Source organism: Dromiciops gliroides, chromosome 3 (genome assembly GCF_019393635.1).
Source record: "Dromiciops gliroides isolate mDroGli1 chromosome 3, mDroGli1.pri, whole genome shotgun sequence".
Classification (NCBI taxonomy): domain Eukaryota; kingdom Metazoa; phylum Chordata; class Mammalia; order Microbiotheria; family Microbiotheriidae; genus Dromiciops; species Dromiciops gliroides.
In genome coordinates, this window is record NC_057863.1 from 537,113,721 (window position 1) to 537,140,155 (window position 26,435).

General features: G+C 42.2%; 1 protein-coding gene across 5 annotated transcripts in view; it reads left to right on the plus strand.

Annotated features, from left to right (window-relative positions):
- ZBTB16 (zinc finger and BTB domain containing 16) overlaps nt 1-26,435 on the plus strand; it is a 254,394-nt gene that overhangs the window by 145,157 nt on the left and 82,802 nt on the right. For all 5 annotated transcript variants that reach the window (XM_043998959.1, XM_043998963.1, XM_043998960.1 and 2 more), the window contains exon 4: nt 22,026-22,112. In XM_043998959.1, coding sequence (XP_043854894.1) covers nt 22,026-22,112 — 87 coding nt within the window. The remainder of the gene's footprint in view (nt 1-22,025; nt 22,113-26,435) is intronic.

Consider the following 26,435-nt stretch of genomic DNA (forward strand, 5'->3'; position numbering starts at 1 on the left):
TGGGCAGAGATAGGCTATTATAGGGAGGACACAGGTTGTATAGAAATGGTAACATAGACAGAACCTTGGTTTGACTTGGTGCTAAGAGGTAGTGTGGTAGAAAAGAGAGTAATGAGCTAGCTACATAGTCCCGAAGACCCAAGCAAGTCCTGCCTTAGATAGTAGCTGTGTGACCTTAGGGAAGTCAATATCAGCCTCAGTTTCCTTATTTGTAAATATGGAGGTAATAAGAGCATCTATCCCAGGGCTGTTGTGAAAATTAAATGCAACAATATGTAGAAAGTACTGTGAAAAATTTAAATCACTATGTAAATGTTAGCTATCATTTATTAATATTCCAACACCTTGAATAATAGAGATGATAAGAGAATCTAGAAAGGGTGCTGGACTGGAAGTCAGGAGGACCCAGATTCAAATCCTGGCTCTATCACCTCTGTTGCCCTGGACAAATATTTATTCTCATTCAGTCATTTTTTTAGTTTATTCATGTCTGACTCTCTATGACCCCATTTGGGGTTTTCTTGGCAGAGGGACTGGAGTAGTTTGCCATTTCCTTCTCCAGCTCATTTTATAGATGAGGAAACTGAGGCAAACAGGATGAAGTGACTTGCTCAAGGTCACACAACCAGTAAGTGTCTGAGCCTGGATTTGAACTCAGGGCTTCTTGACTCCAGACCTGGCACTCTATCCGCTGCGCCACCTAGCTGCCCAAGTAACTAGACAAGTAACTTTACCTCAAATGTAGGAGTTGCCACGAGTTGACTTCTAAGATTCTTTCAGTTCTAAATCTATGACACTGTGTTCACTCCCCTAGTTCCCATCAGGTCGAAGGATTTCAGTCTGGAAGGAGCCCTAGAAATTGGTTTGTCCAAACCCTTTATTTTAATGATGAAGAAATGGAGTTCCCATGAAGTGATGTGACTTGTTCAGGGTCACACAGCTAATAAGATCATCTAGGTCAGCAGGCTGCAAAGCTTTTCCTTCCCATCATGTTGTAGTCGATCATGTGCTGGCAAATACTCAGCCTTGGGTGCCAGGAGAGTTAATGGCATTTTCTGGTTAATTCAGAGTCAAGGACCTCCCCTTACCCTTTCTCCCCAATTTTAATACTTAAAATATTTCTCAAAAAGAATCACTCCCTTTTATCCCTTTCAAAATTGTACCTTGCTTTGACCAGTGATTCTGCTGTCCCTGCAGGTGAGTCGTCATTCTGAAAACTGGCTAATTCTATAGGATGTAAGTTCTATAGATAGATGAGTTTTGAGCTGGATTAGTTAAGAGCTCAAGACCCACCTGGAGGTTGACGTTATTCTTGCCTTTCTTTGTTTTCCCACAGTGTATGTATGGCTCATAGAAGCTGCTTAATAAATGCTTGTTGATTCCACTTAACTAAATATAAGTCATCTGAATTTCACCAAAAAAGTTTGTAGTTCTTTTTTTTTTTTTAAAGTGAGGCAATTGGGGTTAAGTGACTTGCCCAGGGTCACACAGCTAGTAAGTGTTAAGTGTCTGAGGCTGGATTTGAACTCAGGTACTCCTGACTTCAGGGCCAGTGCTCTATCCACTGCGCCACCTAGCTGCCCCTTGTAATTCTTTTTGATGATTATCTCTCTTTCCTAAAAATGAAATGATAAATTAAAAAAAATTTAGGGGGCAGCTAGGTAGTGCAGTGGATAAAGCAGTGGCCTTGGATTCAGGAAGACCTAAGTTCAAATCTGGCCTCAGACACTTGACACTTATTGGCTGTGTGACCCTGAAGAGGTCACTTAACCCTCATTGCCCTGCCCACCTCCCCCAAAAAAAAGAATTCAGGAAAAAAAGGACTAAGATAAATATGTTGTTGTTGTTATTTTTGCATCATTTCAGTCATATTCTACTCTTTGTGATCCCATTTTAGGGTTTTCTTGGCAGAAAAATTAGAGTGGTTTGCCATTTCCTTCTCCAGGTCATTTTACAGATGAGGAAACTGAGGCAAACAAGGGTTAAGTGACTTGCCCAGGGTTACAAAGCTTGTAAAAGTGTTCGAGGTCAGATTTGAACTTGTAAAGGTGAGTCTTTCTGGTTCCAAGCCTGGAGCTTTATTCACTGTGCTGATTTCAAGTTAATTTGGGGTTTTGCCCTAATGACCAATTTGAATTTTAATAGCATTGTTTCCTCTAGTGAAGCCCAACCAAGTTTACATTTATGAACCCATTTCCACTTGATAGCTTTGATAGAGAAGGAATATTTTTCTTTTTTCCCTCCTTCATGTCATAGAGTGGCCTAGACAAGCAAGTAATGTTGTCTGCTTAAAGCATAGCTGGGAATAGGTTCCTGGAAACCCTATTCCTGTTTCTCCTAGTTTCTTTTCCAGACAGGGAGGTCTCCTTGAGGCCAAAAGGGTCATGTGATCCTAAATTGGGAGATCACTTGAAGAAGTGTGCTGCTCTATTCATCCTATTCAGTTATGACCTAATTTTTCTTACTCTTATGCATGTGCATATACTCTTCCTGTTTGTGTTGTAAGCACCTTGAGGGCAGATGCTGTCTTATTTATCTGTGTTTCTTCCCTAGTGATTAGCATAATGAATTCCATCTAGTAATAATTATCATAATTCATATTTACATAGCACTTTTAAGATTTATAGAACTTTCCTCACAACAGCTCTATAAGGTAAAGAACATAAGTGCTGTTATAACATTTTACAGATGATGGGGAGGGGTGAGACTCAGAGGGGTTCATTGATATGCCCAGAATCATATAATAGGTAAGTGGTGGTATTAGGATCTGAACCCAGGTCTTCTCATTCAATATTGAATAAATGATTGAATGGGCAGCTAGGTGGCGCTGTGGCTAGAACACTGGGTTTGGAACCAGGAAGACTCTTTTTTCATGAGTTGAAATATGGCTTCAGACACTTACTAGCTGTGTGGCTCTGGGCAAATCACTTAACCTTGTTTACCTCAGTTTCTTCATCTATAAGATGAGCTAGAGAGGGAAAGTACCCCAGTATCTATGCTAAGAAAACCCTAAAATGAGGTCATGAAGAGTCTGACGCAAGTGAAACAACTGAACAATAACAAATGGTTGAATATGGAATCTTAACTCTCTATGAGAGTTGTCTAATTACTAATGAGTGTATTGTCTTAAGGCACTCTGGCTCTGACTGTACACTACCATTCTTACTTTTCTTAATTTGCCTTCTTTGTATTTTAATCTTCTGTGTGAACCAAATCTGTCACAGTGGTGTGATCTTTCTCCCAGCTTTACTTGCTGTCCCAAGTGGGATTGTATGGTCAGCACTTACACTACAGAACAGGGTTCAACACGTAGCTCCCAAGCATTAAACCATATATAGTGCAGAACAACCAACGTCCAGCTACGGTGACTAGTATTCTAGTACCCTGCTTGGGCTAACATTGCTGCGTGCTGGGTATTTTTTGTCTGATGTTTCCATCGGCTGGGAGCTATATGGTCTATAGAATCCTCTAGAAGTATTTCCTTGAGAGACTCTTGAAACAAGAGATAGATACTCCCATTTGTTGGTGTTAGGGAAAAGGAGTCTAGCTCTTCAGGAAGTAAGAGAATGGAGCAGATAACATCAGTCTGCTATTGTCATGAGGTATACAGTGGTTGTGTTGTTGGTCACCAGCATTTGGAGCTCTGTGTTAGTTTTCTGCTCTTGGATTCAACTGTGATGTCTTAGTGACATTTGGTCTTTATTTTCTATCAATAAAAGAAAAAAATAAAATGGAAGAAAAATTAATCATAGAAACTCACAGCTGTAAGGGACTTAAGGGTCAGCATGTGAATCTGATAAGGAATTCCCTCTATAGCTTTCCTAACCTTACCTAAGAAATCTCTGGTGATGGGACCTCACTATCTCTTGGGACAACCCATTCTAATTTTGGTTAGCCCTAATTGATTGGAAGTTTTCTCCCCCTACCTGTCAGCTGCTCCTACCTGTCGTGTATAGGTTTGCTCTCTGGGACCATGCATAGCAAACCTATTTTCACTTGACATCTCTTCAGATACATGAGGTTAGCAGTCATATCACCTTTAAATTTTTTCTTCTCCTGGTTCAACTTCACTCTGTTCTTTGGAGAGGAGGTGGAAGAGGTGAGGCAAGAGAGGATCCAGTTCATCAAGGGCCTAAATCTGACTCTTGAGAGTACACAAGATGTAAGAGTATTGATTGGTGAGGAAGTAGGAGATGGGAGGGATTCCCATTCTGCGTCAGTCATAGGAAAAATACCCTGGTCCTCAAAGACATTAGGGATAGCTTGGACAACGATGGGGGAATGATGGCTTCCTAGAGGTTTTTGTGTGTAGGAGCTACTTTTCTTTCTCCAAAGCTTTGAGATCATTGGGACAATGTAGGTTGGGGAGGGGATTGAAGAGAAGAAAATAGGAAAAAGAAATGTTAACGGTAAACTTCCTGAGTATGTAGGGCAGAGTGCGTTGCTGCTGCTGCCATTTCCCTGCCAACTATGGAGAGAGAGAGAGAGAGAGAGAGAGAAGTATAGTAAACATAAAATTCCTGTAGCTGCTTCCCTCAAGGAACTTATTTTCTACCTGAGAGACTAAGAGATTAAAACAGATATCACTACAGTATAGTTCAATCGATAAACATTTGTTAATCACCTACTGTATGTCAGACACTGTCCTAAGCACTGGGGATACAAAAATAGGAAAAAGACAGTCCCTACCCTCAAGGAGCTTACAATCTAACATAGGAGGCAACATATGAACAAATATATACAAACAAGCTATATACAGAATAAATAAGAAATAAGATGGATTGTGAAAGGCTTCCTGGAGAAGATGGGATTTTGTAGCATAACACAACACAATACAACATCATATTTAATAAAAGTAGCTGAGAAATTCTAAGCAAAAGCATGTTATGATATGTTTAAGAAAGGAGAGCACATGTAACTGGGAAAATCAGAAGGCTCTGTGGAAGAAATGGCACTTAAAGGGGAAAGCTTGAAGGAAGGGGAAGATTCAACAAACAGATGGGGATGGGGAGGAGTCCATTCCAGGCAGAGTGGACATACACAAAGACCTGGTCCAAGGGAAGGGCAGAAAGATATGTGGGTAGTTTGGTTTGGTTGGTATGAGATGGAGTAATCTGATACATCCAGAAAGGTAGGTTGAGCCAGAACGTAAGGTGCTGAAAGCTAGGTTGAAGAATTTGTATTTTATTCATTAGGCGCTGGGGAAGCACCGATGATTCTTGGGCCAGGAAGGTGATACAGTCACAGGTGTGTATTAGAAAGATTATTTTGACAACTGTGAAGGATGGATTTGGGAAGGTAGAGACTAGCAGCAGGGAGACTACTCAGTATGTTATAATTAGAATTCAGGCTTGACATGGAATTAGCTTGGTCCATAGTCCAAGATCACCTGTTAGGTCTTTATTCACTGATTGGAGACTCCTGGTATAGGTAGATCCTAGAAGGTTAAATTTAGTGTGATTAATTTCTCCTATTTTCTGCTTCTGTTTCTGCAGCTGGAAAAATTAAGAATATCTTCAAAATTTATGTTGAATGCCTTTAATTATCTTGGCATTGAAAGTGCTTTGAAATAAAAGGACAATCTAAATATTAAGAATTAGTAAAATTGGGGTAACTAGGTGGCACAGTGGATAGAGCACCAGCCCTAGATTCAGGAGGACCTGAGTTCAAATTTGACCTCAGACACTTGACACTTACTAGCTGTATGACCCTGGGCAAGTCACTTAATCCCAATTGCCTCACCAGAAAAAAAAAAAAAAAAGTAAAGCTCAGTAAAGGGAGTAAACAAAAAGTAAAGGGAGAAACAAAAGAATTATTAAAATTCACCAGGTCATTTGATAGAATTGGGGTTTAGTAGGAAGAAGAGGTCAGGAGGCCAGGGACTTTTAGGCATATTAGATATCCCACAACCCCCTACATTATTTTGGTCTTGTCAGAGAACCAACTCTCAGGACACAGGGTCAAAAATTATTGTTGCCTGCTAGGGACTATATTACACAATTTGGTAATTTCACAGATTATGGGTGGAAATCCCCATTAGTCTCCCTTACCCAAATCAAATCCTGTGAGTCTAAGGAAAATATCCCTTGCATAAAACAAGTCTTTTTATATATGATGTATATTCTTAAAGTTTTCTCAGTATTGATGAGATGAAATACCCTTACTCTGCCATGCTTAAATACCAAGGCCTTAGTCATTATCAGTTCAATTTCCTTTTGTTCTGGCTTTTGATCCTCTTAGAGAGCCTAGAATTTCCACTGCATTTTGTTTTCCACATGGATAAGGTGTTTCCTACTTTGATGGTGTCTCTTGGATGAGATGAGGGATCCATATCATCTTTTTCTTTAAAAAAAATTGATTACCCAAAAAAAATATTATAAAGTATTACTATAATTATATGTGATGGTATATAATATATACTATAATATATAATAATTTAACCATGATATATAATCCAACATGTTTTAATTATATAATGTACATTTAAGCAAATTCATTTCATAACATGTTTAGTCTTGCTCTGTAAGTTTCCATTCATTCTTCATTTTTCCCTTCCAGTGGTCATAGGCAGTATATACTTTGTTCTTTTTTTGGCCTTCTGTTGTTTAATAAAAGGCTTTTCTTTTTTATTCCACATGTTTTTCAGTCTTAGTTATAGTATTCCAGCTATTCCCCTGTTCTTGAACATTTAGGTTACTGCCAGGTTTTTGCAATTACAGGTAATATGACTATAAGGAGCTTTGATTGTATAGCTCCTTTTTGTTGTTTTTGATAACACTTTCAGGGCACATTACCAACTCTAAATATAAAGGATTATTTGACTAAAGGGTATGATTATTTTTGTAACTTTTACTGTTTATTGCCATATTGCTTTCCAAGGACATCCCCCCAAGTTTGCTGTTCCCCCAACAATGAATGACTAGACCCATTTCTCCCCAACCCTACTAGCACTGAGTTTCTTTGCTTTTGTTTATTTTTTGCCAAGTCGATTGGTCTGAGTTGACACCTTAATATTGTTTTGATTTTCATTATTCATTCTTGAGACCAAGTGTGTTTCAAGTCATTATTAACAGGGGGCACCTAGGTGGTGCAGTGAATAAAGCACTGGCCCTGGATTCAAGAGGACCTGAGTTCAAATTTGGCCTCAGACACTTGAAACTTACTAGCTGTGTGACCTTGGGCAAGTCACTTAATCCTCATTCTCCCCCCCCCCCCCCCAAAAAAAGTCCGTTTTAAACTTCTCAAGTTATTTCATTCATTCTCCTGCGTGATATCTCTCTTTCTATCCAAGCCAATGGAATTTGTATTGGCTGGAAATATTTTCCTGGCCTATTCTTCCCTTCTTCCAAAGGAGAAAAAAAAAGTTTTGATTATCATTGCAGTCCTTCATGGTCCTATAATTTGTATTTTTGTAATCATTTGAAATTTGATATCACCTTGGCTCCTCCTTCCACACTGCTTCTTCTACATAATAGCTGCTGAATAAATGTTTGTTGAATTTGTTAATTTGAAATGTGAATGAAATAAAATGAGGTGCGAGAGAGAGTTGTACTGATTTTGGTCAAGCATTAATTATTCAAACTAGAGAAGACGGGAAGTGGTATGGATAATTCAAAAATCATTTGTTTAGCTTTGGAATGTATCATATGTTTTGCTTTTTCCTGTCTCCTGGCCAGAGAGTTTACCTTCCTAATTGCATTTTGTTTGAAATAATTTGCCCCAAGATGAGTTTGCATTTCCTGATCACTCACTGACTGGGCAACCGAGACTTGACAGCATGGGACTGAAAATTAGCTGTGAATAATTGTGACTTAATTGTGTCTCAAATGAAGAGTGGTCATTTTTCTCTCCCTAGTCAGTTTGTTGAATTCAGAGGTATTCAGGGGAGGATTGATTAATAGTATCCGGCTCTGCCTTACATATCACTGAGCTGTGTCTTGAAAGGAAGTGAGGGATTCTGCGAGGTAGAGGTAAAGAGGGAATTCCAATCATGTATATGCACATGCATAGATGTTCATACACACATGTATATATATGTATACATACACACTGTTATATGTATATGTTGTCTCTCCTTAAGGAATGTGAGCTCCTTAAGTGCAGACACTTTAATTGTATCCTACTGCCTAGAAGAGTGCCTGGCATATAGTAAGTCTTAATAGCTACTTATTAATTGTTGGTGTATATAAATAAGGTCTTTATTGAACATAGAGTAGTTGAGATCACTTTCTGCTTCTGTGGGAGGAGGAACAGGTGAAAGAAAGAAGGACCCGAGCCAAATATGAAGAAAGAAATTGTGGATGTACCTTGGAAGGGTTTGAACTAGTGAAGTAGATCAGAATCTAAATTTGGGGAGGAAAAATTTGAGAGAAGTTGAGGAAAATTTGAAGGAAGAATTTGAAATCTCCAGGCCTAGATTTTGGTCCACATTTTACTTCTGCATGGAAAAGAGTGGAATCAAGGATGATTTAGAACAATCAAAGAAGATTAAGGAATAGAACTGGAAGGAGTGAACTCAAGAAGGGGAAGGAGAGGGTAGATGGCAAGATAAAGCAAGGAAAGTAGGAAAAGGAAAGTGAAATAAATAGAGAATAAAGCAAGTTGACAGAGTGGATTAGTAGAGGAGTGGAAGCAGTGGAACAGGAGTTTGGATTGCCTATGTATGAGTTCCAAGTTAGACAGCAGAGAGAATAGCTGTAAAGAAAGAAGAAGAGTAGAAACTGATATATTCAGAGATTCACAGGAGACAAAGTCCAAGAGAGGAGCCAGACATAAAACCCATGGCCTCAATTGGTCATACACAAATGCCCAAACACAACAAAAAAGAGGAACGGAAGGTCCTAATGCTAGACATCTAACCACATGGTGATCATTAAGCCTTGGTAGGTTGAAGGAAATGGTGATGTTTCGCCTGGAGAGGAGAAGACTAAAATGGGTAAGATAGTCGTCCCCAAATACTTGAAGGACTGTCTGTGTAGGGCAGATTACATTTGTCCTGTTTGGCCCCAGAGGGCAGAACTGGAAGCATTGAGTGAACTTGTAAAGAGCCCAGTTTAGGGGCAGCTAGGTGGCGCAGTGGATAGAGCACTGGCCCTGGATTCAGGAGGACCTGAGTTCAAATCTGGCCTCAGACACTTAACAATTACTAGCTGTATGACCCTAGGCAAGTTACTTAACCCTAATTGTCTCACCCCCCCAAAAAAAGAGCCCAGTTTAGACTTGATTGGGGGGGAGAGCGTCCTAACAATTCCGGCTGCTTAAAAGTAAATGAGATGGGGGGGCAGCTAGGTGGCACAGTGGATAAAGCACCGGCCCTGGATTCAGGAGGACCTGAGTAAAAATCCGGCCTCAGACACTTGACACTTACTAGCTGTGTGACCCTGGACAAGTCACTTAACCCCCAATCGCCCCCCCCCCCCCAAAAAAAAGTAAATGAGATGGGTTTCCCCTACTTGGAGATCTCCAAGCAGATGTTCGACTATTATTCCTTGGTATGTTATAGTGGGGGGTTCCTATGGGTTGGATTTGATAACTTCCAAGGTCCTTTCTATTTCTCAGATTCTGGTATTCTGCCTTGCAAATTAATCTTGTCTGTTTGAAGTGCTGTTAAAAGTGAACACTTCCCTCCCCAAAGTGTAGCTCTGTGCTGGTAGGGTTTACCTGTTGTGTTTATATTGTGTGTTGATTGTGTGGCAGTGGAGTTCTTTTATTGGTCATGTGGGTCTGGTGTGTTGACCGTGGAGGAGTAGTGTTGGGTGTGTATGTTTGTCTCTTTAAATGTACACACGCTCCAGTGGGCAGCTTTTCCCAACCTGTAGTTGTATCTCTTGAGCTGCCCTGTGGGAGGGTGAGAGCTGGGGGGAGGGCACCTCCCCAATTCCCCCCTCCAGCAAAGAAGAAAGGAGTGTGCAGGAGGAGGGAATACCCTGCTGTCAGGGCTGAGGGCAGCGATGACTCTGCAGAATCCCACCAAGTGGAAAAATTGAGCCCACCCTGCCAGGACCAATGAGTCTGTCTCAGCGTGACCTTTATGAGGCAGGGACAAGGAACTGGCTCTCATAAACACAGACGCCTCAGAGCCTCCTGTGAACCCATTCCAAGGCCCCCCTCTCCAACACAGCTGACATTTTGCCAGACATCAGGTCCTCAGCCTTTTTCCAGATCGACTGTGGGGGAACTGAGCTCCTGAGCAAAGCATCTAGATGACCCAGTGCAAGCCCCTAACAGCTCTCCTGTCCCCGTTCCAGGCCTGGGACTTTCTCAGTAACTCTTGGCACTGCTCTCCAGGGCAGAATCATGAATACTCTCTCCAACAAATGCCTCCCCTATGCCTCTCAACCTATGCCTGCTACACTAAAGCACAGATGCAGAGTGATTCTTTCCTCCCCTCTGTGTGAGATGTGAGTAAAGATTAACTTTGTACCATATACATGTTCAAGCAGTTCACCTTTCTTCTAAATGATGCCCTCTTTTTCCCTCCTCTGTGGATAGATGTATATTACACACAGAGAGAGACAGAGGGAGAGGAAAGAGGGAAGGAGGGAGGGAGACTGAGCAGGCAAGCCTCTAAAAGGACCTCTTCTCCCTCTCATCTCTCTCTCTCTCTCTCTCTCTCTCTCTCTCTCTCTCTCTCTCTCTCTCTCTCTCTCTCTCTCTCTCTCTCTCTCTTTCCCTCCCTCCCTCCTCCCCCCTCTCCTCTCCTGTCCTCTCTTCTCTCATCTTCTCTCCTCCCCTCCCGTCCTCTCTCCTCTAGCACATATCTACTTGAGTGAAAGAACACGCAGTGCTGGCCTTTGAAATTGGCAGGCAGTGTACTGTTCTCTGTCTGATAAGAGGTACTGTAAATAAAACTGTACACCGTGGCCTGTTGTAAAATGCCCCGTGTCTGTACTCATTGTTCTGAGAGCTCATGCTTTTTTTGGGTCTGCTGTTTTGGTACACGCTGTACTTCCTTATGTAAGCAGGCATGCATATCTCATCAGAACATTCAAGATGTTTATTTTAAAATCTCAAGGAATTAAAAACACACACACAACATAACTCAGCATTAGATGCTAGCAAAGGTCGGACTTTTTCCCCCAGTTTTTTTTTTTGGGGGGGGGTGGTGCTGACTTTATTCACTTCCTTGGCTTTTGTCGGAATTGTTTCTGAGGTGCTGCCTCCCCTTAGCTGATTCATTGTCAGACACCCCTCTTCCCTCACTATGCCTCTCTGTCACTTTGCCCCTCCCTGTTCTTGAATAAGGAAGACAGGTAGAAAAACCTTAACGTTCTGATTACCGAATCTCATTTTAGAGATGAAATCATTGAAGCCTCTCTCCCCCCCCCCCCCAGGTAAACTGACTTGTTTGTGCACCTGGTCTAGCTGGAGGCCAGTTCTCCTTGAGTATTGGGGGAGGGTCAAGGAAGGAGTGGAGGGTTCTTCCCATTGTTGTCACCAGCTCTGTTTTCAATGGATTTCAGTTTCTTAATCATCATAAGCCATTACATTTATATTGATGTTTATGTTCTTAGAAAGCTGTTTGCATAACTGATACCTATATGATGCTTTAAAGTCTCCAAAGCTTTTAATAATTCTGTAATAATATAGGCACTATTGTAATATTGTTTCCACTATGGGGATGAGGGGAACCAAGGGCCAGAGAGGCTAAATGATTAAAGATCATAGGATTATAGATTTAGAGTTTGAAGGGACCCTAGAGGCCATTTAGGTCCAATCCTCTTATTTTACAAATGAAGAAACTGAGACCTCCCAAAATTAGGGAAGTGCCTAAGGTCACACATAGATTAAACATCAGAGGCAGAATTTGAATCCAAGTCTTTCAGACCTCAAATCCATTACTCTTATCCAACTGTCTCCTCCTGTCTCCTCCATCCATTCTCTCAACTGAGGTGAATAGATTAGTTGGACTGGGTATGAGTGAAAAGGCATATTCTAGCACCATACATCTGTGAGAGGAGATTTCAGAATCAGATCGTTTCAGGGGGATGGGAAGCACCTTCTAGATAGAGATTATTTAGTTCAGCCTCCTTGTTTTCTGGAAAAGAAACTTCCACATTCTCATTCAGTTATGCAGTATCCTTATTCAGTAGGGAGAGGGGAGGAATCTTCTATCTCTTTTTATCAGTGTGGACACTGAAATGCAGACCAGTGGTGGCTGGCATTGGGTCGTGCAGCTGATTGGTGATGGAGCCAGAACTGGGCCAGCGTCCTCACCTCTAGAGTCAAAGTTTCCAGGGTCACATGGAAAGGAACATTAAATACTTGATGAGTGATTGTTAGCCATATTAGGGAAGGGCTGGGGAGGTGAACTAATGATAGGACCCTGCTTGGTTCAAGGGAGAGGGAGATAGCCCCAGGTCCCAATTTACCCTCCCTTATCACACTTTAGAAACCATCTTGGATTCTAGCCAAGGACCAGGCCATTTTTAAGGGCAGCAGAAGGTCCTGAAGTAGAAGAATGAGAGGCTCTGACACCCCCTAGGGGCCAGTTGGGCAGTGCCCTGAGTAGTAGGTGCTTCCTTCCTTATCCTTGGCTAACTGGCTGAATGAACCTGTATAGGTATTTGGGTCCTTCCTGAAGGAAGAAGGGAGCTGAGCAGCTCCTCCTATATGTACTTCGTTCCTATGGTTGTCTTCTCAGGTAGCAATAGCATTGCTCACATTGGGGGATGCGTAGAAAGGTGTTTGCTGCTATACCTCACTTTGCACGACACCTAGGTGGACTCACTGGACTATAGATTGTAGGATCATAGACCTAAAGTTTGCAAGGGGACTCAGAAGTTACCCGGTACACACAATTCTCCAAATGAATTGAATGTTAGTTATTTAAATCACATTTCAAGTATACAAAGAGGATTCCTGAAGTGAGCCTTTTTTTTTCCATAAAGAATGCTATGGGGGCAGCTAGGTGGCGCAGTGGATAAAGCACCAGCCCTGGAGTCAGGAGTACCTGAGTTCAAACCCAGCCTCAGACACTTAACACTTACTAGCTGTGTGACCCTGGGCAAGTCACTTAACCCCAATTGCCTCACTAAAAGAAAAAAAAAAGTTAATGAGGGGCAGCTAGGTGGCGCAGTGGATAAAGCACCAGCTCTACTTGAGCCCAGAAGGAAAAACTAGGCACAATGAATGGAAATTATGAACAGGAAGATTTTAATTCAATATTAGGAAGTTTTTACTTACAGTTAAAGGGGTCCAACAGTGGGGTAGAATCTAGAGACTGAAAGAGACTTTCATAAATCTTGGCTTGTTCCACAGTGAAACTGTTCTGGAAAGAGAAATGTCTTTCCTCTTCTTTCCTTCAAAATACTCAAAGGAAGAATTGTAGTCTGAGAATGACTTGTGTAGAATGTGGGTGAGGTGTTGCTAGATAGCAGTTTCATCTTTTTTTTTTCCTTGAGGACCATTGATAATCTCTAGAGCATCCAGAAAAGGTCAGTTAGGACAGTAAAGCCTCGAGACTTCCAAATGAGGATCATTTGAAATACCAGGGAATATTTAAGAAGCACTTTATGACTGTCTTCAAAGATTTGAAGGGCTCTTATTTGGAAGAAGAATTTAGCTAGTTCCATTTTGGCCCCAGAAGGTAGATGGAAGAACAGTAAGGAGAAGTTGCAGAATGTTCAATAACAAATCATCAGAGCCGACCAAAAGTACAGCAGGCTGCCTGATAATGGTGCCCTCTCTCAGGAAGCCTTCTGGCCAAGGTGGGGGTTCTTCCTGATTCATATCCGTCGGTTCTGCTTAGCTCTCCAAAGAATAGGCATTTCTTCCTAGATCAGGTGATGATTTTCTTTTTCCCAAAATCTATAATGATGGATTCTATTAGAGACCTGCCCTGTCATCTGCTAGAGCTGGCCAGGTATTGCTAATCTGACTGTGACATCCCCAGGCCCACTCATTTATTATATTGGGACTGACGAGTGCTGGCGAGACAAATAGAAGTAACATTTTCCACAGACAAAATGTAGTGCCCTGGTAGGGAGGGGATCTTTGAGAAGGAAAGCAATCAGCTCTGGAGAAGAAGGTGCCCCGAACACTTCAGAGAGAAAGAGAGAAAGGAGAGGTGAGGTTTAGAAAGGGGCGGTGATTTAGAACTGACTCCACAGGCACACACTGCCCACCCCACCCTTTGGAAGGGAAGGGAGCAGGCATTCATTAAGCACCCGATCTTCGTTGGGCACTTACTAAAGTGCTTTTACAACTATTACTTCATTTGCTACACGACCCAGGTTGGAGCCTTCTTGTCATTTAGAATCTTTGGTACAAGTCCATCTTCCAGTCTATTCAACCCCTCCCTGCCTGCTATGGCCACAGGAAAAACAGACCTCTGGTGGCTCTCAGGCTGAGAAAGTTGGGCTTATGATTGAAGTAACAATTGGGAAATGATGGTTGGAGAGTTTCCCTCTGTCCTTCCCCAGCATTTTGCTTATGTCCCGTGGTGGGATGGGAAGGACATAGACATATCTATCCCTGAGCTATGTCCTTGGATCTCTGCCTGCCCCGGGATGGGAGTATGAGAGCCCTGCAGGGTCGGGGGGGGGGGGGAACAAGGGTGGGGGGAGAGGCAGGAGGCTGCTTCCATGTCCATATGTACAATGCTGTTCAGCTGTCAGGACCTCCCTCCTCCCCTCCCTCCCTCCTTTCCCCATTGATGTTTTATAAATGTATTAGCAGCTGAATGATGTCACCGTAATGCATTTTGGGAATAGCCATGTGGTTTATACACACTTGAGTTGTTTTGAATGCAAACCTGACATCATACTGAAGGCAGCAGTGAACAACATATGCACAGTAAACAGGCAGAGACTGTCTTATTGATTAACAGATGAGACCTCTATTATCGATCAAAGCTTGGCGAGAAAATTTATCACTTTTAATTTCAGGGCTGCCAAATATTTCTGCCTCTGAGCCAGCCGTTAAGAAGACAATTTAAAGGCGAATAGATCCTTTCTGGGAGAAGATGGAACTCCATCTCTGGCTTTTCGGCTCCTTTTGTTTCTGATTGCCCCTCTCTTGCTTTTTTGGTTGACCCTGAACTGCGAGAGAGGAAACCGTAACCTCTCCACATGCAGGAGTGTACAGCAAAGCTCCTGCTGGAGTCTTCATTTGGGGGTGGCTGGGAAGGAGAAGAAATGCAGAGACCCGGTGAATGGGGGCCCAGCTGAGATCTGTGACATCCATGATGTGGCCCACAGTTCTGAGATTAGGGTCTTAGAAACACTGAGTAGGCAGGCAACACCTTCACACACCCATCCAGATTTCTTGTCTGAATCAAGTTGGGTATGGTAGAGAGAACTTTCAAGTCACCCAAATGTGGTCAGGTGCAGGTTGAGCCAGAAACCTCTCTGAGAATGTATATCTATGCTCATCTATTTTATCTTTATCCAGCCTGTCTAGTAGTGCACACCCTGGCCTTTATTTCCTGCCTTTCTCTTCCTCTGTCTCCCTGTGTCATTTCAGCTAGAAGCTACCACAGCCTGTGACGATGGCTATTTTCTAAGAACTCCCTTACCCACGCCACTCCACATCTCTGTGATGCATACAGTGATATTGGTTTCTGTCGTTCAGTTTTGGGGCATGAGTGGTAGTGGATGTTATCTGAGCAGGTGGCCCACCCCTCTGCTTCCCTGCACCCTTCTTCCCACTCTGCCATCTTTCTAAAGGGTATAGTGAGAACTCTTAAGAACTGAAGAAAGGAGTATTGTTAAAATCCACTCCATTCCCAATGTGTTGAAAGTCATTGACAGCTAATGAGACTGGGGAGAGCTTCTTCCTATAGTAGAGAAGACATTTCATCCAGCTTTTTTCAACCCCCCTCTTTTTTTCTGTGCTAAGCAGCCCCACTTATTGGGTCACTTTGGGATTTCTGTTGTAAACTGATGAAAAACAGCCCTGGCCTGGATCTCTATATAAGCATGAATTGGAACTGCTTTGGCATTTCCCATCCTATGGAAAGTTTCTTGGCTTTTTTCTGATTGTCAATACAAGAGCTTTCCACACCAAGCACTGAACCCCTAGACTCAGAAGGGACTTTGATAATTAAAGGTAATTATTGATATCTTTAGTGTCCCAGTGCCTTACATATAGCAACTCATATATAACTTTGTTTATAGGACTCTAGGAAGTCACTGGGCTCATCCCCCAGCCTCCAGGCAGAAATGACCATAAATCACCCCCCCAACACATCAGAACTTCCTTATTTTTAAAGTTCAAAAAAGGAGATTTCCAGGTTTTCTGGGGTGACCAGCTCAGTGTCTTAGCAGACCTTTTACACTCAGGAAGCTTTCCCTTACCTAACCTAAGCCATGATGTTGTAGTTTAAGCTAGTTTCTGTTCAATTCAGTAAACATTTATTGAGCACCCAATACAGCTCCATTATTGTGGTGCCTGCTGTGGGAGATGAAAGGGTAAGACAGAGCCCCAGCTGTCAAGTGACTTATATTCTGTTACCTCCAATCTTGTATGGACCTCTCCTTTGTATTTACCATCTTCTATCTTGTATTATATTTAAGGCTGTGAATGTCTTAAACCTTTTTGTTAGATTGTAAGTATCTTGAGGACAGGGACTGTTATTTTTATCTTTGTATCCCTATGTCTACCATTTTGCCTTGCTGATAGTAGGTACTTAAATGGTATTTGCTGAATTGAATTTAATCTTGTCCCTCCTCAGGCTTCTGTACTTTTATACATGCCATACTCTTTGTCAAGAATGGCTTCTGCCTTCCATCTTTTCTACCAGTTGACATCTTTTTCCTTCTTCAGTGTCTGGGTTAGGTGCTACCTCCTCCATGATTCCTTCCTCAGTCCCCTTAACTAGGAGTATTTTTCTTTCTATGAAACTCTCCAAATACTCTGACCTCTCCTGTTCACTTAATAATTTTCTAACTTCCAGTTACTTATATAGAGTTCCTTTTACCTGCTAGAGTATAAGCTTCTTGAGGATAAGGACTATTATTTTCTTCTTTGCAGACCTAAAACCACTAAATAAATATTTGTTGTTGTTTAGTAATACAATACATGTGTCCCCATGTGGTTTTTTGCAACGATACTGGAGTGGTTCACCATTTCCTTTTCCGGCTCATTTTATAGAGGAAGAAACTGAGGCAAACAGGATTAAGTGACTTGCCCAGGGTCACCCAGCTAGTAAGTGTCTGAGGTCAGATTTGAGCACAGGAAGATGAGTCTTTCAGACTCCAGGCTCAGCACTCTATTCACTGTGCCACCTACCTGCCCACACAAATATTAGCTATTATCATGATCTTTATTGCCCCAGTGCCTGACCGATAGCAAGTGCTAAATCTGTTTGTTGATTGCAACAATTCAACTGACATAGATGAAGCACTTGCTGTTTGCACAGCCCTGTGCTTAGGTGCCAGAGAGATTCAATTTAGTAGGGGAATGAGGTCTGAATACTTGTACCCTGAGTGGTAACATATGGTAAAGCATAGGATTTGGGCTTAGAAATGATGTCAATTGAAGTAGAGGTTACAAAACAAAATACTTTGAGAACTAGGGGATATGGTCGCTACTGACAAGAGAGGGAAAGCAAGAACAGTTTTATGAAGGAGGTGGCATTTGGGTTGGGTTTTTTAAAGGACAGATGAAAATTTAGCAGATGAAGAGGTAGAGGAAGATCATTCCAGCCACAGGGAATGGCATTGGACAAAGGTCCAGAGATGAGAAAATGCAGGGAGTGCATGGGAGACCATGATCAGTTTGCTTTGGAGAGAGTATGGAAGGCATAGATGAGAGTAGCAGAAAACAAGGCTGGAAAGATAAGGCAGCAATTTATGTGTGGGGCAGGGGGGTCTGAAATGTCAGGCAGAGGGGTTTGAATTTGGCTTGGTGGGCAATAGGGGGCCACAGGGAATTGTTAAACAGAGTAGTGAAATCATTGGTTCTATGAGTCTATCAGCCATGTGATTGATAGGAATGGGCAGAGACTGGAGGTGGACATGCTTTGTTAGGAGGTTGTTGCAGGGTAGATGGCAATGTGGGTCTGTGCTAAAGTAGTGACAGTGGAGAAGGGAAGGGAAAAGGAAGGAGGCCAAAGTGAGAGATGTTAGGTTGGAATATACAGGACATGATGGAGAAGAAAATGTCAAAACATTTGAGCATCTTTGCCAAGAAAACTCCAAAGGGAGGTCACAAAGAGTCGGACGTGACTGGAAAACAACCAAACAATAAGGTTGAAATAAAATCTTTTTTTTTTTTTGGTAGTGGCTATGTAAAAAAGTTGGTTATACTTTGTAATACAGTTGGCCAACACATATTTATTAAGCATTTAACCTTATGCTAGGCACCGTAGGATGTATAGAAGTATATGACATGATCATTGCCTCAAGGAACTTATAGACCAGGCCAGTGGACATTCAGTGAATCAAAATGCCTCATCAGCCTGATCTTCAAGGCCTTTCAACAGTTGCTGCTCCCATCTTTCCAAGACTTTGACATAGTTCTCTAGTGAGACTCGTTTGCCTTAGTTCCTGAACTCCACCCCTGGGTTTCCTGGACCTTATCTTGCTGTGATCTAGGCCTTCATGGTCTCTTCTCCATACAACCTCACGTGGCTCCTCCCTTACATATGGAATGTAATCTACTTGAGGGCAGAGATATCTTGCTTGCTGCTTATATTTGTATTCTCAGATCTTTGCACGGTGTCTGGCCCGTAGCAAGAGCTTACTAATGCTCTGTTGAAGCATCTGACCTAACATATTAGGCGATCAGAGGTGAGCTCGTGGTGGACTGGAGTTCATACAGGAGGCTTTAGGGAAGAGGGAGGATTGAATTGGGCTTTGAAAGATGTCTGTGACTTAGATTGGCAGAGGTGACATTTGAGATAGGGCAATATCAGGAGCCAAAACAAGCTAACAATAATGAGCGTGCTGTGCCGGGGTAGGGATTGGGGGGTGGGGAAAGGGAGGAGAGATAACATATTGTGGTGGGAAGACCAGTAGAAAAGAAAGACCCATTAAGTCCAGCTTCCTGATCCTGGCATTTAAGTACAGTCTAGCTCCAAATATGTTTCTAGCCTTAGCTCACATCATTCACCCTTACTTCAGCAAAACTGGCCTATTCACCATTCCCCAGTTATGCCTCATTTTCCTCATAGCCTTTATTTCTGCCCTGCATCCAGAATGCCCCTTAATGTTTTGCCCATTGAAATTATTCCAATCGTCCAAAGACCAGTTACCATTCCTCCTTCACCTTGGAGCCTTCTCTGATCTCTTACTCTATTCCCTATCTTCACACCCCAGCCAGAAGTAGTCTCTCTCCTATGATATCATCTTATTGGTATCTTGGTACCACATTCAGTTTGGAAACATTTCTTCTCTTCACTATTAGTTTGTAAGGTCCTTGAGGCAAAATCTGTGGACTGAATAAGCTTTGAAAATTATATGTCCCTGCATTTGAAAATTGCTTCTTCATGGGGTGCTAACCATCATAGACTTTCTACCTTTATATACAGTGTGGCTGATCACAAAATGAATATCTGTGTGCCACGAAGAATGTCATTTTTCTATCTTCAAAAACATGTTCATTTCTATAGTTTCTTCTTGTACGCTAAGGGACTGTCTAGTTTGCCAACCTTTTGTTTTGTCTTTGCCTTGAGGGAAGATGCCTTTGAATTTTCCCTAACACCTATTATAGTTCTCTGCTCCTAGGTAGATGATAAAGGTTTGTTGAATTCATTATTTAGCTTTTAACTTTGGACAATTGACCTAACATCTCTGGGCCTCAGTTTCTTTATCTATGAGACTTAGTGGCTGGACTCAGTGAAGTCTAGGGTCCTTTCCAGTATAGGAAATTTATAATTTTATGACTGTATGTTTATTAAGCCTAGAAAACATAAGACTGAGTTGATGTTCAAGTATTTGAAAACCTATACTGTGGTGAAGGGATTGGACTTGTTCTTTTGTATGAGATCAGAAGTAAGGAGGAGTAGACAGAAGCTCCAGAGAGATAAATTTAGGTTTTAATGGGAGGAAAACCTTCTGAATAGCCAGAGTTTTCCAAAGCTCGATTGGTCTGCCTCCGGAGGGAGAGAGGGAGTCTGGATGACCATTTGTCAAGGAATTTTATAAAAGGGATTCATATTCAGTAGTGAGTTGAACTAGGTAAAAACTGGCATCCCTTCTAGTTCTAAAATTCCTTATTTCTCCAAGACCAGACCTGTCTTAAGTTGAGGGGTCTGTTGATGAATAAGGTAAAACTGAAATTGGGCAAATAGGTGGAACTACATTATGGAAGAACTTGAAAGTTAAGCAGAGGAATTTCTACCTTAGGCGGTGGGAAGCTCTGCTGGTGAGGTTGTTGAGTGGGGAAGGGACATGAAAAAAGCATTGTTGTTATCGTTATTGTTATCATCATTATTGTCTAAGATCTTAAAGAAAAGGACAGAGACTGCAGGCAGGCCTCCTAGGAGGCAGCTGGAGGATCTTAGACGTGAGGTGATAAGAGCCTAGGAACTGGTGTAGGGACCATAGGAATAGAAAAGAAGGGAATGAATCTGGAAGACATTTGCAGGAAGAAACACCAGGTTTTCACGGATGACATCTATGATAACCTGTTACAGATTTGAAGACTGTTAACCAAATAGCTCAGGGAACATTCACTGCTTTTTGTATGTATGTGATAATGTTGGTGTCTTCCTGTCAGTAGTTCCTGGTTCCCCAGAAGTGATCATTTGAGGATGTTTGGGTTGGAAAGCAGTGAACCCGAGCTGTTTCCTCCTTGCTGTCCCTTGCCCCCATGTACCCACCAAAGGGCCTTGAAGCCCTATTCCTTTCTTGTTTCTTGGCCACCCATCTGGACAAGTGTCTTGTTATTCTGGGTGGAAGGTTAAGCTGCAGATGGATCTCCAAATCCCTCCTAAAGACAGGAAAGGCCAGAGAAATAGGCATTTGAGACCTACATAGACAGGCAGTCCTTATTAAAGCCACCAAAACATATGGGGCAGCGGGCAGCCTGTCTCTGTGGTCAGCATTCATGCACTCATTCATACAAGAAATAATTGTTAAATGCTTATTATGTTCATTGTTCTGAAAGGTTTAGAACTATTTTAGATGTTTAGTAATCTTTAGAAAGACTGCTGAAAGATTTTGGTATGGCCTAGATGAGAACACACTCTGGTATTTAATACCAGAACTGAACTAAGTTATGAAATCTGGCTGCTTTTCTCAAATTTGCCTGCTTGTGTGACTTCTTCAGCAAGTCACTCAATTTCACTGGCCCTCGGTTTTCTCATCTACAAAATGAAGGGGTTGGACTTAATGATCCTTGAAATGCTTTCCAGCTCTGACATTGAATGGTTCGATAATAGTGATGATGATGACGACGATGAGCATTTTTATAGTGCTTTAACATTTACAGACATTAATGTTTATAAACATTATTTCATTTTATTCTCACAATAACCCTATGAGGCAGTTGCTATTTTTATCTCCATTTTATATGTGAGAAAACTGAGACAGATAGACAGCAGATGATTTACCCAGGGTCACTCAGCTAGTATGTGTCTGAGGCTGAATTTGAATTCACGTCTTTCTGACTTTGGGTCCACAGTTCTATCTATGTCACCGGTAATTAAAAAAAATAAAAAATTAACAAAAATAACTGCAATTCTCATAGTCTTTTTGATAAAGACATGAGAATTAAAAATGGGGCACCATGGGGCAGCTAGGTGGCGCAGTGGATAGAGCACCAGCCCTGGAGTCAGGAGTACCTGAGTTCAAATCTGGCCTCAGACATTAACACTTACTAGCTGTGTGACCCTGGGCAAGTCCCTTAACCCCAGTTGCCTCACTAAAAACAAAAAAACAAAAAAAAATGGGGCACCATGAGAATTTAAGGGAGAGATTGATCTCTTAGTTCCTCCAGGATATAGGTACCCTACCTTCAGTAGCCCTAGCAGAAGCAGTTAGTATGTCCCTTCACATTCTTCCTGACCCCAGCCCAGGGCAGTGGAGTTCCCAGTGGTATGTGGCTGTTGCTGTAATTCACTTCCCCTTTCTTTACAGCTGGTGCCAAAGCCTTCGTCTGTGATCAGTGTGGTGCCCAGTTCTCCAAGGAGGATGCGCTGGAGACACACAGACAAACACACACAGGTGAGTTGACACCTCCACATTTCCATAGGGATGAGACTGATCGATCTTAATGGCATCCAGTTAAACAAGTGTGACTTCGGAGAGCTGGGGATAAGTGTTTTTTGTCTTCTCCTGCTTGTGACCTTGACTTTGCCTTAGTCTAACTGTGCAGGAATTACTCATTGGCATCTTGGGAATATCCTTGACTTGCCTTTTTGACAGCTATGCCAGGTCAGGCTTCATGTTCTGTCCAGCCTGAGTCTTCTGATTCTGACAGGACCACCAAGACACCTTCTTTGGAAGCACATGGGAGGTACTTTACACGGCAGAGACTTCAGAAAGGTAGAGATTATAGGGATCATTCATTTAGAGCTGGCAAGACCCTTAGAGGTCAGCTAGTCCAGTTCCCTCACTTTACAGATGAGGCCACTGAGTTTCAAAGTGGTTAAATCAGTTGCCTGTGGTCACAAAAATAGGAAACCATAGAACTAGGATTTGAACTCAAGTCCTCTCACTCCATATCCAGCATTTTTTCAGCTGTACTATGTAACCCCCCTGTACCTAACTTCCTTTACTTGCCCTATTAGGGATAGCTCATCTCTGAATTTGTTTAAACCTTTGAACCCTCTTAAGATTATACACAGTGCCATAGGGCAAGTCTTGGGAATTAATGAAAAGGGATCAAGGCCTAAAAGCAATCATTCAGGAAGCATCTATAAGCACCTACTATGCGCCAGGCACTGGGGAATAAAACAGTCCTTACCCTATGTTGTAAGCAAGAGGGCTTTTGGATCAAAAGGGACATGGTCACTTGCCCAAACACCACTGTTTTTTTCGTTATTTTTTTTTTTGTCTAGTGTCTCCCATAGACCTTAAGTGCTTCATTGTCTGTCATTTGGGACGAAAGAGCTTTTGTAGCCAAACTGTGTTCCCAGCACAGGCACTGCTCACTAGAAGAGGGAGCTGAGGCTGCACGGGAGACAGAAGCCGATTGGCCAAGGCCATTAACACCAGGTGTCCCTGCTGGGTCTCCAGGCAGCCAGGTCACTGTTTCCATCAGTAGGCTATATATGCAAGTGAGAAAGAACCCCCGGGCCCTTCCCATAGGGAAGCTAGCCTGCTGAACTGTGAGCCCCATTTAACCAACTGGGCTTAATTTGGCTCATTCAAAAGGAAGTATGAAGCTTGAAGAGGTTGAGCTGTCTTTAAGAGGATGTGTGATATCTTAGGAAGAACAATAGACTTAAAAGTGAGCACACCTGAGCTCAGATCCTGGTTTTGTCATTTATAAACTGTATAACCGTAGACTGGTTATTTGACCTCCATTTCCTCATCTTGAAAATGGGGATAACGCTTGTGTTACTTACCTCATAGAGATTCCTGTAAAGCATTTTCTAATTATAAAACACGACGTTGAGGTCAGCTATTTTTCCAGCATTGTTGTTTAAGACTTGGGGGAGAAGGAGAGGAGGAGGAGGAGGATAGTTATACTATTATGTGGCTACATAGTCATGGACTGAGGGATACTGGTCTTAGTAATACCCAGATTTTAGAGGATTTATAGGGGCAGCTCGGTGGCTCAGTGGATAGAGTTCTGTGCTTAAAGTCAGGAAGACCTGAGTTCAAATCCTGCCTTAGATACTTACTAGTTGTGTGACCCTGGGCAAGTCACTTCACTTTGTTTGCCTTAGTTTCCTCATCTGTAAAATGAGCTGGAGAAGGAAATAGCAAACCACTCTAGTGTCTTTACTAAGAAAACCCCAAATGGGATCGCAAAGAGTCGGACACAACTAAAATGACCCAACAACAACAAAAGATTTACAAGGCTAGTAAAGTAGTCCTCTGTTAAACTCAAATAGAAATAAGGCCACTAATCCATCCATAAGGATCTCCATGGGTGGCATATTGATTTAGTTTTAAAATTTAATATTATTTGTTTTACTCCATTTTTATTTTGCTAAATAAAGTATTTGCCAGTTACAATTTAATCCGAATCACACCCATTTGGGAAGCAGTTTCCAGGTCTTGTGTTTGATGCCTCTGGTCTGAAAGATTTTAATAGCCCCCAAGTTGGTCTTCTTGAGAGTAAGGGATTGTTTTTGTTCTTTTTATCTGTGTCTCTACTACCTAGAACAGTGCCTGGATCATAGTAGGCACTTAATAGCTATTTGTAGATTGACTGACCATCAACTCATCTGCCAGAATCATGTTTGGGAGACACGGGTCTCACCCTACCACAAGTGAGAGCTTGCTTGTTCAGGGGCCTCTCAGATGAACACAAACTTCTCAGGCCAGCATTTCAGGCCCTCCATATTCTGCCTCTTGCCTACTTTTTTTTAGCTTTATTGCATACTGTTCTCCAGACAAACTAGACTGCTAGCTTTGCTCACGTGCAAGGGTCTAGCTTGGACCTTCTGACCCCTCCACAGGATGTTTCCCATGCCCAGGATGTCTACCAGGATCCTTAGCTTTCTTCAAGACTTAGCTCAGGGCCTCTCTTTTCCAGGAAACCTTCTTTGACCCTCTTCCCCAATGGTTGTCAGTGTTCTCTGAAGCAGGCATATGCTGGAGCCAGCTGAACCAGCTCGAGAGCAGATTGTTAAATTTTCAGTGTGAGCATTTACACTTTGGAAATCAGCATATGCTACAAATCAAGGCTCAATTTGTTGATTATCTAGACTTAAGAAAGTGATGGAGAAAATGTTAATAATAACAGATTAAACTTAAAAAGTGTATAAGGCATAATTTCCCCCGGAAAGCTGGTTGTTAAACGTTTCCCATTGTACCCCTGGTTTTCTCTCTCCTCAAGTTACTTTGTATTCTATTTTTCTGTGTGTGTATGTATCCCTTCAGTAGACTGTGAACTCCTTGAAGGTAAGGACTGTTTGGTTTTGTCTTTATATTCCCAGCGCTAGGTGCAGTATCTTATATGCCATAAGCACTTAAATGAATAAGTGGTATATTAGAACAGAGGTGACAGTTGAGCTCCTGAAGGCGCAACCCAAATCAGATTAAAATATAGTTTGGAGGGGCAGCTAGATGGCGCAGTGGATAGAGCACCGGCCCTGGAGTCAGGAGGACCTGAGTTCAAATCCGGCCTCAGACACTTAACACTTACTAGCTGTGTGACCCTGGGCAAGTCACTTAACCCCAATTGCCTCACTTAAAAAAAAAAATAGTTTGGAAATGTTTAACAAACTAAATGGGGGGGGGGGCGGCTAGGTGGCGCAGTGGATAAAGCACCGGTCCTGGATTCAGGAGTACCTGAGTTCAAGTCCGGCCTCAGACACTTGACACTTACCAGCTGTGTGACCCTGCGCAAGTCACTTAACCCCCATTGCCCCACAAAAACAAAACAAAAACAAACTAAATGGGAGCCGTGACATGGCACAGTGGATAGAGCGCCAGGCCTACAGTCAGGAAGACCCGAGTTAAAATCCAGCCACAGTGGGGCGGCTAGGTAGTGTAGTGGATAAAGCATCGGCCCTGGATTCAGGAGGACCTGAGTTCAAATCTGGCCTCAGACACTTGACACTTACTAGCTGAGTGACCCTGGGCAAGTCACTTAACCCTCATTGCCCTGCCCCCTCCCCAATAAATGAAAAATCCAGCCACAGACACTTAACTAGCTGTGTGATCCTGGGCAAGTCATTCAGTCCTGTTTGCCTCAGTTTCCTAATCTGCAAAATGAGTTTGAGAAGGAAATAGCAAACCACTTCAGTATCTTTGCCAAGAAAACCCCAAGTGGAATCGCAAAGAGTTAGACATGACCGAGCAACAACAAACAGATTAAATAGAAACACAGATATCAATTTGTTGTTTTCTAAGTCAATATGAATCCTGAGTTCAACACCTTTGGGTTGTTTTGTGTGTGTGTGTGTGTGTGTGTGTGTGTTTGTTTTTGCTGGGCAATGAGGGTTAAATGACTTGCCCAGGGTCACACAGCTAGTAAGTGTCAAGGGTCTGAGCTCAGATTTGAACTCAGGTCCTCCTGAATCCAGGGCTGGTGCTTTATCCACTGTGCCACTTAACTACCCCAGCGTTTGACACCTTTGTATTGGAGCACTGGTGTTGGAGTCACATCTGGTTTTTAGTCTCAGCTCTGCTACTCATTAGCATTGTGGGTTTTGATGAATCGTGTCACTAATTTGGATCTCAATTTTTATCAGATCCAGGGATTGGATTTGCTGATCTCTTAAGGTCCCTTCCAAGTATAAATCCTTTGCTAGCCTATAATGTCTTGTTCACATGAATTAATTTGGACAAGGGAAGGAAGGGATTGAGTTAGGGACAGAAATAACGTTCCCATGCTTTTCATTTTTCCAGATCCTTATCGATGGTTTT